At 30.3% G+C, this 20722-nt stretch overlaps 2 protein-coding genes across 2 annotated transcripts; both read left to right on the top strand.

Moving 5' to 3' along the window:
- The first annotated feature begins 2723 nt into the window (after positions 1-2723).
- On the top strand, positions 2724-3805 carry LOC129294958 (transcription repressor OFP14-like). Its single transcript, XM_054933434.1, has one exon. It carries the CDS (start codon positions 2896-2898, stop codon positions 3661-3663), a length of 768 nt encoding a protein of 255 aa, XP_054789409.1. The 5' UTR covers positions 2724-2895; the 3' UTR covers positions 3664-3805.
- An 8647-nt stretch (positions 3806-12452) lies between these two features.
- LOC129294963 (transcription repressor OFP14-like) lies at positions 12453-13172 on the top strand. The gene has a single exon (XM_054933439.1). It carries the CDS (start codon positions 12453-12455, stop codon positions 13170-13172), a length of 720 nt encoding a protein of 239 aa, XP_054789414.1.
- Positions 13173-20722: the final 7550 nt, after the last annotated feature.

The following is a 20722-nucleotide window of genomic DNA, read 5'->3' as shown; positions in this document are numbered from 1 at the left end:
AGTTAAGATATGTTCTTCTAAATTTTTTCTATAATAACCAAGCTATTAAAATTTATTACATGAATGATTTTTACTATGATACACTTAGATCTCATCTGGTCATTGATTCTGGATATTAGCTTTTTGCAAGTTAATCCTTATACACTTAGAATCTGCTGACTGGTTAACGACATACATGTGGCGTATGCAGGGGAACACAGTTGACTTGACTTGACATGCTTAAGGAAATTATTTTCCAGCTTGGTAATGATTTTTTATATATTTAACGACAGTCAGAACGCTGTTCAAGAATCTTTAATTCAAATATTTTGTGAAAATGCCAAGACATTCCTCTATTAACGTATATATCAGTTTAATTGGACATGATATTAAAAATGATTTTATTCATAATTTGTCTGGAAATAAATTAATAATCATGGTCTCTTGTTTTGTTAATTGCTTTTTTTCCTTTTCCTTTTCGCCACCTCCTTTGCTGATTACTATTTATAAATTATAGATTATACAACAAGAGACCATGATTATTAATTTATTTCCAGACAAATTATGAATAAAATCATTTTTAATATCATGTCCAATTAATGAATCAGATTTCAAGTAAAGACCAGCTTTATCAACTTTGAATTGTAAAATTATCATATTTATGTTAACAAATATAGTAATAAAAACAATAATCGAGGCCTTCGTTCAACTGTTTGATATAATTGAATCAACTTATTCAGGTTTCATATTCAAATCTTGATATATATAATCATATTAAATAAATATATTAAAAGTATTCCTAAAATTCCTGTGAAGTTGTTGTTGATCATAACAGTACCACACAACAGAGTTTTGTTTATTTTGAGGAAAAGGTGATATATAATATATAATATAATACTTTAAATTTTCTAAGATACCAGACGATTGAATTTTTTTTTTATTAAAAAAACGGCTTAAGGAATGCAGGCACATGAATTTGGAAACAAATTAGTATGTGATTCTTATATACCAAAAGTATAATATAACATTAATTCCCGAAGTATGTATAGCTTTAATAAAATTTTATTTAATTTAAATATATTAATATTTTTTAAAATTCATTCAGAAATAAATCTTGTAAAATTAGATAATAATTTTCATTCTTAAATTTTGTGATAGACAATATGGATTGTATGAGGTAATGAATGTATCAAGCTATAAAAACTTTTTCCTAACTTATGAATAATGGCTTTTGTAAATTGTTTATATTATATAAATTTATTAATTATTGATATTAATATTAATTTATAAATAGTTGTTATATTCTTTTGTATCCAGAATGCAAAACTACTATTTCACAAGGATTAAGAAATGCAATTAAAATTGGTTGCATAATTAAAATAGTAAAAATATTACTATATTTTTCAATATTACCCTCTAGTTAAAATCATTTATATTAATTTCTTTTAATTTCTTTCTTTTATAATCTCATTCTATACTTCAATTAATAATAAAAGCATTTGTATAAAATTTAATATTATTGATTTTTTTTTTTTTAAATATTTTACGTTTGGGACAATCACTAATTGGTAAAAATATACATATCTTTCTCCTTCCGCTTCAATATAAAACGAAGTCTGAAAGCTTTTTTCCCCACTAGATATATGATGAAATTGGAATAATTAATACTTTTATCCAATTTTACCCTTTATTTATTTATTACAATTTAAATTCCTAAAAACAATTTATAATGTTGTAATTTTTTTTTTGTAAATGCTCTTTTTTTTACTACTTTAAGGTTATAACTAATATTTCTTAATAACTATGAAATTCAAATTTCACCTTATATTAATGAATGAAGTAGTATATTTTAGAGTAGAACTATTAATTTTTCTATTAAGGTACATTTTTATTTTTGAATTGTTCTCCAAGATATACTAAGTGTTTTAAATTATTTGTCGTGACAACTTTGTTATTATAGTAATAAAAACGTATTAGCATAGTTATCCCTAGTGTTAAATATCATAACATTGACCATTAAATATGTTGAATAGAACTTAATTTTGACCGAAAATGACATCTGTCATATTAGGTGGATCAAAGTTAAAGTATGTTTTTGTTATGTTTTAATTACTTTAAGAATGAAATTGCTATGATGTAAATAATTTAGACATTAAGTGATCCTTGAAAAATACTTCCTCTATCCTAAATTATAGGATACTTTTGAAGAGGTTATATGTTCTAAAATATTAAACATTTTGGATAAATTAAAATTTCATTAAATCCACTAATTTTCATATTACCCTTTCTCTCGCTATAATTAATTTATGCCCATTTTCTTTTTAATGTATTAAATGATAGATATTTTTTAAAGTTTATATTTTTATTTTAAAAAGATAAAATTGTTAAGTATATTTAATGAGTTTATTAATATGTGAGATTTTATCTAAAGTATCTTATAGGTTGAAACGGAGGGAATATTTCAAAGCAAGAATGTACAATAACTTAGATCTACTTGACATGACAAATGACATTTTTAGTCAAATTTAAATCCCACTTTTAACCATCAATATTAGAGTATTTAACATTAGAAAAAAAATATAATATGTTTTAATTACTTGTTAAGACAAATCATCCAAAAAAAATGTGCCACACTATCCCTTACTTTTTCTTGATATCCTAGTAAGCAGTAACAAGTTTCCACGTGTTTGGAAACATATATTCAAAGGGTAACTGAAGAAATCCACCTCCATTAATATTTCTAATCCCACATTAACATCTGGGGATTTGCCCATAAACATGAACTTCAGCAATAATCATGCTTTTCACCAATTCACCTTCAACTGCATCTCTTTAAATGGAGACCACAATTCAAGACTTGCTTCATCCTTATTCTCTCTGTCTATCTTTCCTCTTTAATTTCCCGAATTCGCATCAATGTTCAAGAGTTCAACAATGTCCAAGAAGCTTCAAAATTTCTTTCAATATTGCCTCTCCAAGCTCAAAAACTCTCGTCCCCAGATCCACCCTTCTCTGTCTTCATCGTCTTCTTCTCCCATAATGCGGATCCTCTCGGGTTGCCAAAAACCCAAAACCTCTTCGTTTGCCGTCGCCAGAGGAAACGACGACGCAGCAGTTACGCTTTCGGATGTTGATCGATTCCTCTTCGAGAATTTCAAATCTCTATTTCCAGACGACGACGAAAATACTACGGCGAATGATAGCAACAACGTTACCAATGATGGAGTTCCTGAAGAAAATCTCGGAGATCCGAAATCAGGATTCGATTCGGGTGACCCGACGTCACCGGATCTTCTCGGTGATCTCAGTGAGTCTTCGGGTTCTCGAGAGAGCATCGTCGTATTGGCGTGGTCGGCGAACCAGTATGAGGATTTCCGGCGATCTATGACAGAAATGGTGGACGCGAGATTGAGAAATCACGAGAGGGTGGATTGGGGATTTATGGAGGAGCTTTTGCTATGTTATTTGAACCTGAACGACAAGAAGTCACACAAGTTTATTCTGGGTGCTTACGTGGATTTGGTCCATGGTTTGCGGGAAAGCTCACCGGAGAAATCTCCACCGGCGGCGAAGAAGCCAAGGAGCGTCCGAACATTCAGAACTGTGAAGGAGATCGGGAGGAAGGAGAGGACAGAAGAAGCGAAAGCTGCAATCCGATTCCGTGCAATAGAGAAACAAGACTGATTTTCGGACTCTGAACTTTGGTCCCCCACCCCCCTTCCCGTGGCTTGAAATCCTCAGCATTGATAAACATGCAATAAGAATCAACCAGTCAGTCAAAGAACGTGATGGCGACAATTCTGCTTAATCCTCGCATCCACATGAATTTGCGAAAAATTAATCTTTTAATATTATTAGGTGTAAATTTCTTATACTTTAACTCTGCAACTTAATTTTTATAATTTTAAAATTATAATTTAATTTTAATAATTAAAAATATTAGTTTATATAAAAATTATTTTAAAATTTTAATAATTTAAAATATTAATTTTTAAATTTCAAAACAATTTACGATGGAATCATTGTCAGATGCCCACCAGCCAGAACATGTTCCCAATGCCATAAGAGGGTGTTATTTGGACGACCGAGTTGAAAGCCAGTGACGTGGGTTGCTCGTGGCCAAAACTGATAACTATTTGGACACCAATGCAAAATGATTCGTTGCTACCAAAAAAAAAAACAAAAAACAAAAAAAAAAGGGGAAGAATTACCTTCAACTTGACAATAAACTTATTTATAAATAAAAATCAACAAAAATAAATTGTTGTTAAAATAAAAATATAAACTTATTTTTTTCAAATATAACTTATTATTAGTCTTGTTTATAAATAAATTTATTTCCACATCCTTGAATGTAATTTTCTAGAACAAAAATGGTGGTAGCGTTCATGCAAGTTTCGGTCAGCCAGTTATGTTTTTTAAGAGAATTGCATACAAGCCTCATTCAACATAATTAATTACTCCCGAGTCCATCAACAGGTAACATTTTTTTAAGCTCAGTTGTCAATAAATTTATGAGTAATTGATTATATTGAATGAGATTTTAAAGTAGTTCTCCCCACATCTTTTTCCGTCAAATGGATGAGGATGTCTAGGTTTTGGTATTATCATTATTTTATGACTAAATTATACATTACTTTCTTAAATTTTAAACCATGTACACATAACCTCCTTACTCTTTGAAACTTTAGAATAAACTATTAGAATATTTATTTATGAATTTACATTAATTAATAAGCACAAATAGATTGGTTTTTATGATCATGTGTAGACTGTTATAGGTGAACCACACAAGTGAGTCCAATGGATAAAAGCCCAACCTACAACCAAGTAACCATCAGTTATTTCCTAACTTTTAACTAACTGAGTCAAAAATAATAGAATATAATTTATTTATTTATTATAGTGGTTACCAATCTGGTCAATATAAGTCGATCAGTCAATAACCACAAACATACGATACTTTCACTTTTTTCATTATCTCTGAACTTTTTGAAAACTACGAGGATCTAGTAAGTTATGTATCTATCTATACTCATGAATTTTTCAGGTACACACACATTACTTTGTTTAATATTATTTATTTATATGAATTGAGATATAAAGTTAACACAAGCTCCTATCAATTCTTATATTTATGCAAATAACTTTATACATTAATTATCTATACATTACTTAAAGTTTAAGGGGATTATCCATATATCAATCAATGTTTGGGGCATAAATGCACACAAAAATAAATTTTAATGGGGTATATAATTAATGGCTAGGGGTTATTTGCATAAATTTAAAACTTAAGGAGGCTTATTATTAAGTTTTAAAGGTTAAGGGGCTAATTTGTATATAGTTCAAAGTTTAGGGAATTATGTATAATTTACCCTTATTTTATTTTATTACATGATAGTCTTGAACTTCACTCATCAGCCACAAGTGACATCCGTGTATATTGTAAGTGGCAATGTCAGCGGGCACACTGCCATTTGATTTTTCAGATAATTTAAGCTCGGCTAATATTGAAATAAAAAAAATCTAGTAATTAAATTCAAATAATTATATTAAGTAATATTATGTTCTCTTCAATTTTTTGATCTATTATTCTGATTGAACAATTGACACATGAATGTTATCAAAGTAACCCCTCTAGTGAAAGATTTTTCATGAAGTAGCAGATGTTTTTGTGGGTGTATAAGTTCATGCCAGTATCATAACTAGCCCAAAGGAAAATTGATATCTGGCTAAGTTGTACACATACATGCGATGGTAATTATATGACATCTAAGGTTTTACATGTGAATAATAATTTGGTTCAAAGATCATTTATTATTTGGCAGTAATTTTTTGTCAATATTTGATTATTGCAACAAGATTAATACTTGCAGTTAATATTACTGTTCAAAGACTTAATATTAATGTGTAGTGGTATTTTGCCATGTATGGGGTTTAGTTATTTGAATTTATTGCTGCCAGTTTATTTTTGTTTTGAGTGTGGTCAACTATTGTGTTATTTTCTTTTCTTTCAGCTACTATTTTTTTATCTGCCAACTCTAGTTTTATGCCCATTTTGAATGGGAACAATTTCAAGGATTGGAAAGAAAAGTTATCAGACTATTTGAGCTATATATATATTCTGACCTTGCATCAAGAATTGAGTAGCAAGCCTACTTCTCTTATATATATATATATATATATATGAAAATGGAGGTAGTTTGAGAAGTATGATGACTCAGTAACAAAAATCTCAAGCAGTATGCATAAGGGATACAAGTTTTAAAATTCCACAATAAAGTATATATTTGAAAAGGGAAAATGCATGGTTATTTTGAGGATATCGAGTTTGAGGGAAAAAACAATGTAACCCCATTTAGAATATGACATTTGTTGATAGAGGTGGAGCCAGAAAATTTTGTTTGGAGGGCCAAAATGGTAAATCATACATGATAATAAAAAAATTAGAGACTATAAATGAGAAGAAAAAAGAGAGGTGAAGAATATAAGTAATAGAAATGAGGATAACTTTTGATGTATTCTCTTCCATTCTTTACAATACAAATAACATACCCTATTTATAGGCATGATCTTACATTAAGGGTTACACAAGTGATAATGAAGAATAAAGGGTAATCAACACTCAAATGATGGGGGTTTCAAGGGAGAAGATGAAAGGGTGAGGGAAATAGACATATGCTGACTCTTAATATTCATAACACTCCCTCTTAAATGTCTATTATATACTTCAATTAGAGAAAACCCTGTGGGACAAAAACCTAGTAGAAGAAAAGAATACATCATTTATTTGTATGTTATCCAATGTTGTCTCATTAAAAACCTTATCAAGAAAATTCAATAAGACAAAACCTTGGTTAAGGTAAAAAGAATACAACACATACTTACTCCCCATTATGACAACATCACTTTTAAATCATTGTACTTTGAGATAATATGCTAATTTCTCAAATGTGATTGTTATCAATGTTTTTCCAAGCAAGTCTTACTTCTAGTTGAACCATGCCAGATGCATTGTTATCATATATATAACTTTTTAGAGATATATTTCTCTAACATATTTTCAAGATACAGCACTTTTCTCATAATATCATATCTTTTTTTCTAATCTGTTAGTTCACCAGGAACTCAAATTTGTCAACAAAATTATACTATATTAGTTGAACGTATAAATACTCAAAAATATACGGTACTTCATTACCGATCAATTTAATATAGTCTCGCAAACAAAATAAATATAGCATAAAGATCTTATAACCATTGGTATTAAATACTAAATCAATAAGTTGAATGTAAAGTCGATATCAAAATTTTATTCTCAAATTCTTTTGATCAGAACCTATCATTTTTCCAAAACATATTTGCTAAGATATACACAAACGTACACTTGAAATATTTTAAATCCATACAAGCTCAAGAACATAAACATGTATATATGTTGAATAATTTTTCCAAGGATTTTTCATACTTTTGGCATTTTAACTCTTTCAAAGATTATCATGTAAATTTCATTATGTAGTGAATAATATGAATAGGCTATAATAATATTCAATAGACTCACATCATATTTCAATTTTATATATTGTCAGACTAATTATATATATATAAAAATTCATCACAAGATAATGTACTTGATCATCATCAGACCTTTGTAAAAATCTTTATTTTCACATAACTGTTCATTTATTCCTTAATAACTTTACACTTTAGGTGTTTGATGTAAAGGGCGTCTTAAATTAGGACTTAATCATCACACTAATCATGGTTAATCAAGAACTAACCCAAATAAATTATTCATTACGAGATTAACCTAAATGAATTCTTAACATGCATTTTTTTTTTACAAAATATTTAATACAAAGGGATTCCAAGTCTTTAAAATATTTTAAGAATTCATATCATTTAATTAAACATATGCGGAAGTATGATAATAACTATTTTTACCTGTACAAATATTTTGGCCCGTAATTATAGCACAAGCATCAAACCACATTCCCCAGGGCCCAAAATATATTTTTCCTAACACAAAACCCATAATGCAAGTGGATCAAGAATATATTATCCTAGATGGTAATATCATAAACTAAATACACATATCAAATAAAAGGAGAGAGGCCTACAGAAGTGATTATTATCACTTGGCCTAATGCTCCTTTCCTTTGTCCTTCTCAGATGAGTTAGCTCCTATAATATGTTAAAAGAGAGGGTGATACAACCACTCAGTAACTAAAGTATATCTAAGTTATACAAATGAATGATAATTACTCATGAATGCAAGTGACCAATAAATTTATTAAGGTGACCATTCAAACAATCACATTAATAACATGTTAATCACATTAACATTTAACTCATGTGAATAATTTCAAGAATAAAGTCAAGTATAAAATTTGCACAAATAGCCACATATACATTATTCGCATAATTACTACATGTTCTCATCTCTATAATTATAATCATATTCTCAACATAGCCATCAATCACTTAAATGATATGATAATAATAATATGCATGATTAATCTTTTCCTTATATCCCCCCTTATTTTCTCTGACATGAAATCCGTGGGCCAACAACCGGAAGGGATCATCCATGTGGTGAGACTACCCAAAGCCTTAATCATATCATGAGGGGCTATCGGGCCAGGGTTACCTTACTCAATTATGAACACGGTTTCCCTTAAATCACACACTATGGGGTGTCATACCTAAAATTCCAGGTAGGCCAATAGGGTCAAGTCCCTTAATAGGAACAATGCTATAGTACCTTACAAGGTAAGTAGCGACTATAACCCCTAGGATTATCAGTTAATAGCCAAGTACCATATGAATTTTATGTAATTGCTAACTCCTTTACTAAGGCGAACTCCCGCCATATGATCATACTAATAAAAAAATATATTTTAAAAACTCATATATATAATTCATAATTTATAGTCAAGATTGTGCACATCATCATCAACATCAATCTCATTACTTATACCAAGTCACAATTAACTTGGTCACAAATCATAAGGTCTCAACAAAGTCATATGCATTACAGACAACTATTTCAAATTTATATATATATATATTCTTTTGTTTCACCAACATAATTAATTAATTAACATACAAATGCATAAAATAGATTTCTCCCGATTACCTCAACATTGAGAGGTCAAAGGTTACCCCTCAAGTTACAACACTTCTAAAGCTTTCCAAAGCTTGAATGGTGTCAAAAAAATAATAATCTATAATTGATCATATTCTAATGTGTCAATAATATTATTAACACAATTTTCACTCATACTCTAACACCTAAGTATTTATTTTATTTTATTTTATATTTATTTATTTATTTATTTTTTTAAGAAATTAGTTTTAGTCTCTTGAATTCTAAAATTTAATTTCATATATTTGAATCTATCTACTTGGTTCAGTAGTCTCCTTCACAATAATTTCATTCAAATATTTTTCTAATATCAAAATTTCTCTTTTTATTCCAAAAATTCGCACATAAAAATACTCAAAATTACAAATTTGATTTCAAGCCTAGAATCATTATTCTATAGCCATAATAATTTATTTTTCATCTTAAATAATAATCTAAATATCAACAAATCAATTTATATTTTCAGATTTAACCAAAAATCTACCCATAGGAATCTAGAGATAAACTCAAATGCCTCAAATTTCAATTCTATCAACAAAATAATACTCTAAAATATTTATTACACTACTAACAACCTCAAAAACCATATTTATTCAACATAAATTCATCCCTCTTTCAAATTCTAAATTTTCTACCACCACAAAATCAAAAACCAAAGAGAAAAGGTGACTAAGAAAAATGTTTAGAACACTTACCTAATCTTAAAATACTTAAAATCTCATATAAAGTATCCTATTATGGAGCTTCACCTTCTAAATCAGTCAGCCTCTCCGTCAGTGTCGCTCGCTCTCTCGCTCGCTCTCTGCCTCAGCTCGCGTACAGGGATGAAATGAAAAAACGAAGGAAAGAGGGTGGTTTTATAAAAAAATACTGTGGGTCCCACATATTTTTTTTTATTGTTTCTTCTTTCCTCTCTCTTCTTTTTTCTTTTTTTTATTATAATATATATATGTCATGATTGTTGTGGGAGCGTGTCGAAAGAAGCCATTTCTTCTTCTTCTTCTTCTTCTTCTTCTTCTTTATACATTTTCTTTTCTTTTTTTAATAATAATAATAATAATTTAATATTTTTTAATTAATTAATTATTTTTTTAAATTTTAATTTAGAATTATATCCTAATTAGATTTAACAATCATCTCCTACTAATTTACTTACTCTAAATATTTTTTAAAATTTTTATTAACCTAAATTAATTATTAAAATTTAAATTGGGATGTTACATTTGAACTACATGCCTATGATTTTCACATATAGAAATTGAATATAATTACAGTCACTTTACTTCTTTTCTTTTGCCTTTTTTCTATTTGGCTAATAATTGTTTGTCTACTTTCCATGACAAATTTGTATACCAAGATCCTCATTCAATCATGTGATATTATTATCAAAATTATTGTCGACAACTTTATCTTTTCGGTTCCATTCTTCCAATTGTGACATAACTTATAGAAATATCTTTTTATTACTTTTAGGTACCTAAACCTCTTTTAGGGCTTTTAGAATCAATTATGTCTTAACCTTTTTTTAGATTGTATACCTCCTTAATATGATCATCTTAATTACATGCTCCTCTTTTACCAAGATTTTGTATTAGGAACCGGTTAATCTCTTGTGCTTCAGGTATGTCTCATTTTCATTTACTCTAATTGGAGAATTTTCAACTGGAACAAGAAATTTAGTAATTCTCATACAAGTTTAGTGATTATATCTGGCAAATACTTTTGTGATATTTTAGGAATGTAATATTTGATGAACTCTTGGTTCATATTTTTATATTTGAGGATCTAAATAAGATATAGTGATAATGCATTTCATATGTTTTCTTTTTCAGCTACTCATTTTCTCCCTCTCATATTGAAAAAACTTTGTCAAATGATAACAACCAACTAATCATGTGTAGTATAAAGTCTTCTAAATCCACTTGTTTCCTTTAGAAACATTTCTTAGTTTCATTTAGAAATAAGCAAGAAGGAGCAGGTTCTTATCTAACATTTATCCCAACTTTTCATGAATAATCATATGTGTGCAGTATGACCATATACGTGCAGTGTGGTGAAACAATAATAATAAGCATTGCACAGTTAAAGATTCTAAGATGGCATATACTTGTCTTAACCAAAAGCCAATTTCAAAAAGGAAAATTTACAATACCTTATTGGTTTAAAGTGTATTGTGTTGTAATTTATAAAATCAAATATTCTAAATAAGAATAGCACATATTGGAATTATAATTAATATAAGTATAAATTATATTAATATAATTAATATATTTAATGTATATTTTTAAAATAAAAATAATATGTATTTATATAATATTCGGGACGAGATATCCCAAAGGCAATCCTATATCCCATTATGCCCTACAAAATCCTGTCTCGATTATTTTTAAGCTGAAAAAAGACCCATCATGATATGACTGGGATGAAATTGGGTCAATTGGGATGGATAAAAGTTGAACCCCCTACTTGTAACCAATGAATCAGTCACCAAATCAGTTTGGTTGATGAGTTGAATTGAGAAATAAGCTATAAATTGGATAAACTTGATCAACCCAAGATTAACTTGATCAACCTAGTGGGGTAATAAGTTGATCCGGCTCAATTTTATTTTAATTTTTTCCCATTTCTTTTCTCTCTCTTCTCTTTTAAATATTGAACCTTAAATTAATGTTTTTATTATTGTCAAAAACTTATAATTAATATTTGTATAAAATATGTAAAAGATTTTATAGATAGATTTTTTTATTTACTTGAAAATTAAGAACTTCTTTATTTAAATAGTATTGTTTTTCATAATTAAATATAATATTTTTGTATTTTCAATTTAAAATATATAATTTTATTCATGATTGATCTAACTATATTGAGATCTAGTTGGATCATTAATCCTTAAACTACTGTTTTAACTAATTCAATAATCAATTTTATTTTTAATATCTTAATTTTGAATTTAATGAAAGAAATTAATATCCCAAATTAAAGTAGAATTCCTTTTAAAATATATACCCACATCTAATGCTGATCATATTCAAACCTGATTGCCTCTTATAATAAAGAAAGGCCTAGATCATGTTTGGATGCTTGGCATGGAAATGAAAGTCAAGGAATCTAACCCGTCATTCGGATTCAAATCTCACTTTAATATTTGGCGATTCACCAACAAGCATGAATTTCAACAAAATCCATGCTTTTGCCAAAATTCTCCTTCATCAATAAACTTCTTTAAAACCAGATCACAGTTCAAAGACATACATGTACTTCATCCTTCGTTTCCCCTCAATCAAACCCATTATCCAGAAATTAAAGCACATTGAGTTCAACAATGTCGAAGAAGCTTCAAAAGTTCACTGACCAGAAAATGAAGGTTCGGAAATTCTTTCAGTATTGTCTCTCCAAGCTCAAAAACCCTCGTCCCCAAATCCACCCTCCTCCTTCCTTTACCCGGATCCTCTCGGGTTGCAAGCAACCCAAGACTCATTCCATTGCGTTCGTCAGAGGAAATAACGCAGCTACGCTATCAGACATCGATCGCTTCCTCTTCGAGAATTTCAACTCTCTGTTCCTGCACGAAGAAGATACTATTCCAAGTAGTAACAACATCGCAAACAGAGTTTCTGGAGAAAATCAAAGAGATCCAAGATCAGGATCCATGTCGTTCGACTCGACTTTGCTGGATATTGTCGGCGACTGCAGCGAGGCTTCTGGCTCTCGTGAGAGTATCGTCGTCCTGGCGTCCTCCGTGAGCCAGTATGAGGATCTCAGGCGATCTATGAAAGAAATGGTGGACCGGAGGTTGAGGAATCACGGAAGGGTGGATTGGGGATTTATGGAAGAGCTCTTGTTTTGCTATTTGAACCTGAACGAGAGTAAGTCATACAAGTTCATCCTGAATGCTTACGTGGATTTGATCAACGGTCTGCGTGAAACATCACCAGTGAGAGCTCCGGCGACTGCGAAGCCAAGGAGTGTTCGCACATTTAGGACAGGGAGGGAGATCAAGAGGAAGGAGAAGAACGAAGACACGTTGCAATTCGTGGAATAGAAAAAAGTCAAACTGATAAACGGGATTGGGTTCAGTAACAATCCTTTTTTTTCACCCACAGGAATAATCACTTTGATTTGATTTTTTTTTTTTTTCCGCTTCCCAACTCTTTAAGCATCAAGTCGAACATGACATTTAATAAGAATCAACGGCAATTTTCATGGACACTGATCCTAGGATGATGGTAATTAACTATACTTTTTATGATGACACAATCTTTTTGATATTATTTTATGCAAGTCATTCCTAATTACTTTTCCAAAATTTAAAAATATAGTTAAATTATTTTTTCGAAAAAAATTTAGTGCTGGAATTGAACTAGGATCTTTTCTTAAAAAAGGGAGGTAAAGTAAATACTAGAACACCTAGCCATTAACAATTAAATTATGTGATAACTTTTAGGAAAAAAATTATCAATTTATTTTTATTAAATGCATAATCTTCAAACATATCTTCTCTTTCATAGTAACATTTTACTTTACTCATAAAAAATTATGAGTGAAGTAATTAATCATATAACATTTTTTTAAAAAAATATAATCAGCTCATTTTAGAAAGTGACTTATAATCATTGGGTGATTGAATCAACTAGTAAAGGGGTAGATTCCTTTTAATTAAAGGTCTCGAGTTTGAACATTAAATATACAATAATTATTAAATTTTTTAGTTAGAGGACCATTCTTCAAAGAGGTGCTAGCAGCTTGTTGATGCCATTAGTGTGACAGGTTGAAGAGCTAGTATGGGTTGAAGAGCTAGGATACGGAGCTCATGCCAAAAAAAAAAAAAATAAAGTGACTTAAATATATGTCATATTAAACTCAGCTAATTTCCTCCCTTGCATGCTTCAATATCATGGTTCTTGTATTTAAAAAATGCGCTTCAAATGTTTAAGACATTATACTCACACATGATGTACACTTCAATATTAAGGTACTAAAAATCAAATCAATTATTGAATTAGTCAAAAACATTGGTTCAGGAGTTAATGATAAAAAAAGATGGTCAAACCATAGTCAAACTAGTCATAAACAAAGGAGGAAATTAGTTTTCTTTTATTTACAAAAGAGATAAGTGGAGAATACCTCCTTTATGGATTAGGTATCGAATCTAATGGGGTTGGTTGATTTGGACGAAAGGGTGATTATTGAATATTGATGAAGTATAGAGTATAAAAGACAAGAAAAATCATTCTGAATAATTCATTGTATTACCACTTGTTTTTCAGAGTATCCTGAGATAACAATATATACAGAGAGTGAGTAAGGGTGAGAGGTGATATAAGTGCATAAAGATAGACATGTAGCCTTAGGATTACAAAATTCTAGAAACCTTCAAGATAAGGATTAGGGCATATTAGTCTTTATACATAAATGAGAAAGGGTTTTAGGCTTGACAGTGTTGGGCTAAACATCACAGACCTTGGGTTAGATTTTATCTCCAATAGCCCCCCTCAAGTTGAACAGGAGAGAAATGATAATGAGGCTTGATTGAAGAGTTTTAAAATGATGAGCTAGTAGTGGTTTGGTAAAAATGTCGGCAATTTGGTCAGCGGAACCCAAGAAGGTGACATTAAGAGTCTTTGTAGCAACTTGTTCGCGAACAAAGTGATAATCTAAGTCAATATGTTTTGTGCGAGCATGCATAATAAGATTAGCAAATAAGTATGTAGCACCAATGTTGTCACAGCAAAGAGTAGGGGGTGTAGAAAAAAAACCCAGTTCCTTTAACAAAGATTGAAGCCAAATAAGATCACAAGTAGCAAGAGCCAAAGAACAATATTTAGCTTCAGTGGATAAATGATCTACAATGGGTTTTTTTTTGTTGACCAAGATATTAAATTATGACCAAAGAAAACATTGAAACCACCAGTGGATCTTCTATCATTAGGACAACCAACCCAATCAACATCAAAGAAAGCAATCAAAGGGGATGGTGGATATTTACAAATAAACAAACCAAAATCAGCAGTATGTTTGAAATACCATAAGATCTTCTTAACAGCAATCCAATCAACATCAGTTGGAGCATGTAAGAATTGAAAAACCTTATTAACAGTAAAAGAAATATCTAGGACCAATGAAATAGGTAGGGAGGATAAAGGAGATAAAGGTGTTGGAAAGTTATTGGGCTAATTGGGCTAAATTGGAGAAATGGGTCGAAGAGGAGTGTTAATAGACATAGGTGTGGGTTGAGGAAGTGGGTTAGACCTTAATAAAGAGAATGTATTAACAAGAGATGTATAGGAAATAGGAGAAGTGGACTGAGATTGGTGGCCAGATTGGGTTATGGGAAAAATAGATTCATCAAACACAACATCTCTTAAGATGTAAATGCAACCTGTCTTAACATCAAGATGAAAATAACCATTGTAATTAGCAAGATATCTAATAGAAATGCACTGCACAAAATATGGGTCCAGCTTATGTCGAACATAAGGCCTTAAGTGAGGCCAATAAGCACAACCAAATATTTTTAAAAAGGAATAATCAGGAGTATGATAAAAGAGTAATTCATAAGGAGATTTATGACCAAGAGAAGGAGAAGGTAAATGATTAATTAGGAAGATTGCAGATGAAAAAGCATGAACCTAAAGTTTTTGAGACAATGAGGTGTGATGTAAAAGAGCTAAGCTAAACTCAACAATATGACAATTTTTTCTCTCAACCATACCATTTTGAGTATGAGAATAAAGACAGGTGATTCTGTGAATGATGCCTTGATTGTGAAGAGGAAGGGCCTAAAATTCATCCCCTCTATTAATCTTAAGAAATTTAATTTTAGTATTAAATAAATTTTTAACATGTGCTTGAAATATGAAAAAGACTTTGGCAACATTAGATTTTAATTTGAGAGGATAGAACCATGTATATTTAATAAAGTCATCAACAAAGAGATATAACAATGATATCCTTTAGAAGACAAAATAGGAGTAGGGCCCCGTACATCAAAGAAAACAAGAAATAAAGGACACGGAGAATGGTGGGATGTAAGGGGATAAGGGAGTACATGACTCTTAGATGTATTACAAGTAGACCAAAAAGAAGAAGACACAGAAGACGAGTAAGGTAGAGAATATTTAGAAAGAATGTGTTGAACAGTTTGATAAGCTGGATGACCAAGCCTAGCATGCCATTGATCCTTCGAAGTTTTAACCCCAAGATAGGCAGTAGGAGTCATGCTTGATAAAGAAAGAGAGCTATTTGTTAGGCCTTCGAAGAAAAGTTACTTAGTGTGAAGATGCTTCACAAGAAAATGAGAGGCATAAAATTTAAAATAAACATTATTATCATAGCAAAACTCAAAAAAAGAAACAAGATTTTTAGAAACAGTAGGAACATGAATAAGTCAAAGAGAATAAATTTTCCATAAGTATTGGTAAATTAGCTTACTCCTTGATGGGCAATCGGAAGAGTGGAAACATTAAATGTGTGGACTTGGTCATGGCCTTTGTAAGGTTCAGAATAGATATTGAGATTGCTGAAATCAGAAGTTATATGATTAGTAGCCCCTATGTCAAAATACCAAGCATCATCAAGTGCTATAGTGATAGAGTTATGGTAAGCCTGAGCAAGTCAAGGCAGAGGTGGTACTTGATAAGAATGATCAAATCGATGATAGTAGGTATGAATAGTGTGACCATAGTAATGGCACAAAGAACAAGGTTCATTAGAAGTAGAACAACCTCCTCTATATCCTCGACCAAAATTGTAACACCCTCAAATTCACAAACCGATTTTTTGCAAATTATTAATTCAACAAATCATTTTTTTTTATTGAAACATTATCATACCCTTATCATGGTAGAAAAATTTCTACCATGATACATCCAAGACAATATACCACAGGTCTTAAATATCTCAAAAAAAGCAATTAGAACCATGAGGGACAGACAGGATCTTCATGGCATGATATTTAAATCAGGTCATGAATCAAGAGGAACAAACATAATCATCTTGGTCATATAATTGCATTTAATAAAAAGGATTAGAGTTTATATGTTGTCAAAATAAGAAATATCCTAGGTTGGCACAAGATACATTGCATAATACAAAATGAGAGGCAACGTAAAAGATAGTGTCTCATACACCAAAGTTATGTCTCTGGTGCTTTTTTTCGGCCGAACTCTCTCCTGTAAAAATATTAACCACGAGGAATGAGACTTAAAAGTCCCAGTAACCAAAAATTAATATGTAATGATGCATGCGGATGTAACTAATCATGCGATTGCTAAGTGGGCACACAAAAACATTTAATCGAACAATATTTCCAAACAAATCGAACAAGTATTTAATTGCATGACTACGCTTTATATCCTCCTTTTGCCATGCTCGGACGCCAAATCACCTAGCCAAAGGTGAGTTAGACCAAGCGACATGCCACTCATTGGATCCAATGAGGGCTTACCACATGGTAATAATTAACCGAACAGAAATTTTCATTAACACCATACATTAAAAATATCCTGACAAGTCATGCATCATTCAAATATCCAAACAGGAATATATCCGAACAATAATATCTCATTATGATAAATAAAAATAAATTTTTGACCCACTAGGCAATTATTTCAAACAAGTATATAACATTATTTATTTTTAATAATTCATAATTTTTTCAAACAACAAGTCAACACATAATCATTCACAAACACACTCATCACAACACATTAATAATGGTTACCTTGTGTCTTGAATAACAAGTTCCCCTTCACAACTTCTTTTTCACCACTATCTTTTTCAATATAATCTACATAATTATTTCACAATACTATATTAATTTTAGATTAAAATAAATAACTCTAATTTAAAGAGTTAAAAAGTCTCAGATCTATAATCCATATTAACGTTAATTTAAGATTTATGCCTCATTTAACTTCTCAAATTCTTTTTTAAAATTCTCGTACCCTAATAAACTATTTTTTATCCTCAAATCACTTCTATTATCACAATTTCATCCTTCTATATTCTAAAAATTCGTTCAAAAATAATTAAAAATTTTAAAATTATCCTGAAGCCTCAAATCACCTTTCTATAACCTCAAAAATACCTATTTATACTTAAATAAATATTTAATAATCAGATGTTCATCCCTACATCTCAGATTCCACATAAATTCAACCATATAGATCTAGATTTTAACTCAAAAATTCTTAAACATGAGTTTCAACCTCAAGAAAATATTCTATAATATTTATTATATCCCTAAGAGTTTTAACTTATATTTTTAATCTATCATATCATCAGATTAACTATCCTATAAAAAAATTTTAATTAGAATATTTACTATATCCTACAAAATAATCATATCACTAGAAAGCTAATATTATTTAAAAAATAACTATAAAATTAATTTTGTAATTAAATAAATTTTTAAATGCTAATCTAAACAGGAAAGTTAGAACATACCTGAAGAAAAAGAAAATAATCCTCCCTTGCGAGAAAACGCCGAGCAACGTGAGAGGAAGAGAGAAAAATAATATAAAAATAGGATTGTGGGTCCCAAAATTATATTTAAAAAAAACTATAGGTCTAAATTTAATTATTTAAACCTTTGGGCCATAAGTTACAATTTCCTCTAATTGCATCTTAGCCTTTCATGCTTCCTAATGCACACACCCCCTTCTTTTTATACATGAAGGCACCTCTTCTCTTCACTCATCTAACCAATGTGGGACTTAGAAACAACAACCTTCCACCTCTTTTTTTTTTCCCTTCTACCTTCTCTTTTTTTTAACACACACATAAAAAAATTATTTATGTATTATATCTTAACTAAATATTGCTTATGTGGTTTTAAATTTAAATTTTTAAATTCATAATTAAATACCTAACCATAATATTATTTCTAAATAACCTCAAATAATATAAATTCCTATTATTATCATTTTTTTCCTCAAAACCTAAATTCCACAATTTCTTCTTTATATAAAAATCAGGATGTTACAAAAATGACCTCGACTACCACAAAAAAGACGACCACTACGACCTCTTCCACGAGGAAAGGTATTGAGACAAGGTGGTCGAATATTGAGATTAGCTAAAATCTCAAGTGTGACAAAGGCAACCATATTATGAGTTTAGTCAAGCTTTATGTAAGAACAAGTAACTCAAAACATCTTCTAGTATTGAATCAAAAGCCCTTGTGGTGATAGATGCAATAATGGAATCAAAATCAGAACCTAAACCATTCAAAAGATAAGTGAAAAAGTTTATATAATCAATCGATTTACCAACAGTACTTAAGGCATCAGATAGGAGCATTGCATGTTTATGATAATTAGAAACTGAATCTCCTCCTTTTTTAAGATTAGTGATTTGATTGTGTAAATGCAAGAATCAAGCTTGATTTTTTTGAGTGAACATCTTTTCAAGAGCCATCCACACTGATCGTGAGGTCTTGTGTTTAATCACTTAGCCAATGAGAGACTCAGAGAGTGAAGAAATAATAACAAAGATAGCATATTGATCCAATTGAAACCATTTTGTATACTCTGGATTCGGGTCACCTTTATCAGTGGTGGTGAGAGCCGGTGCAAGATATGAACCATCAACGAAAAAGAATAATTGCTGGCCATATAAATAAGGCACCATCCGGGCTTTCCATAAAGTATAATTATCATGATTCAGTTTAATAGAAATAAAATGAAAAGGAGAGGAAGAAGATGATGAAGGTAAAGAAATAGCAGTAGAAGGTCGAAGCACCGAAGCCATTATGATTTTCATAGCTTTGATACCATGATGAAGTACAAAATATAAAAGACAAGAAAAATCACTTTGAATAATTCATTGCATTACCACTTGCTTTTCAAAGTATCCTAAGACAATAATATATACAGAGAGTGAGTAAGGGTGAGAGGTGATATAGGTGCATGAAGATAGATAAGTAGCCCCAGGATTACAGAATTCTAGAAACCTTTAGGATAAGGATTAGGGCATATTAGTCTTTACATATAAATGAGAAAGGGTTTTAGGCTTGACAGTGTTGGGCTGAACATCACAGACGTTAGGCTGGATTTTATCTCTAATAATTATATTGTCTTGCTTGTGATTCTCATCAAGGGATTAGAATAAGTCTAAACTGATTGTCCTATTTCCTCTTAATATTGTGAATATACTTACACATACTAGGCCTAGAGTGAATGTGAGCAAGAGAGAATACTTTGTTTGATAACCTCTAATGATGGTAATTTTTCTATTAGATCTGCTTATTTTTCCTTAAATACAGGTTCAACAAGAGAAGTTGACTTCAACTGGAGTAACATTTGGAGCCTTCAAGTCCCTGAAAAAAATGAAAATGCTCTTATGGCTGATGGCACAAACAAAGTAGAGGTCTATTTGACTTTGATCTATGTTATCGAGGTTGTGCGTGTACTGAAGATGCAGTACATTTATTTGAAGATTGTGTTGCAACAAAAACGTGGGAATAACTATTCAGGAATGATCTTTGGTACAAATTTTCTAATAGGTCTCTCAATGGCTAAATTGGAATCTAACAATGCTGGGATCTTTGGGTCAACAGGCATAAATTTTTGATGATGATGTGATTGATGT

Source organism: Prosopis cineraria, unplaced genomic scaffold (genome assembly GCF_029017545.1).
Source record: "Prosopis cineraria cultivar Desert tree isolate PC_DT_omini unplaced genomic scaffold, ASM2901754v1 PC28, whole genome shotgun sequence".
In the NCBI taxonomy this organism is placed as follows: domain Eukaryota; kingdom Viridiplantae; phylum Streptophyta; class Magnoliopsida; order Fabales; family Fabaceae; genus Prosopis; species Prosopis cineraria.
This window is presented reverse-complemented; position numbering and strand designations above follow the sequence as displayed.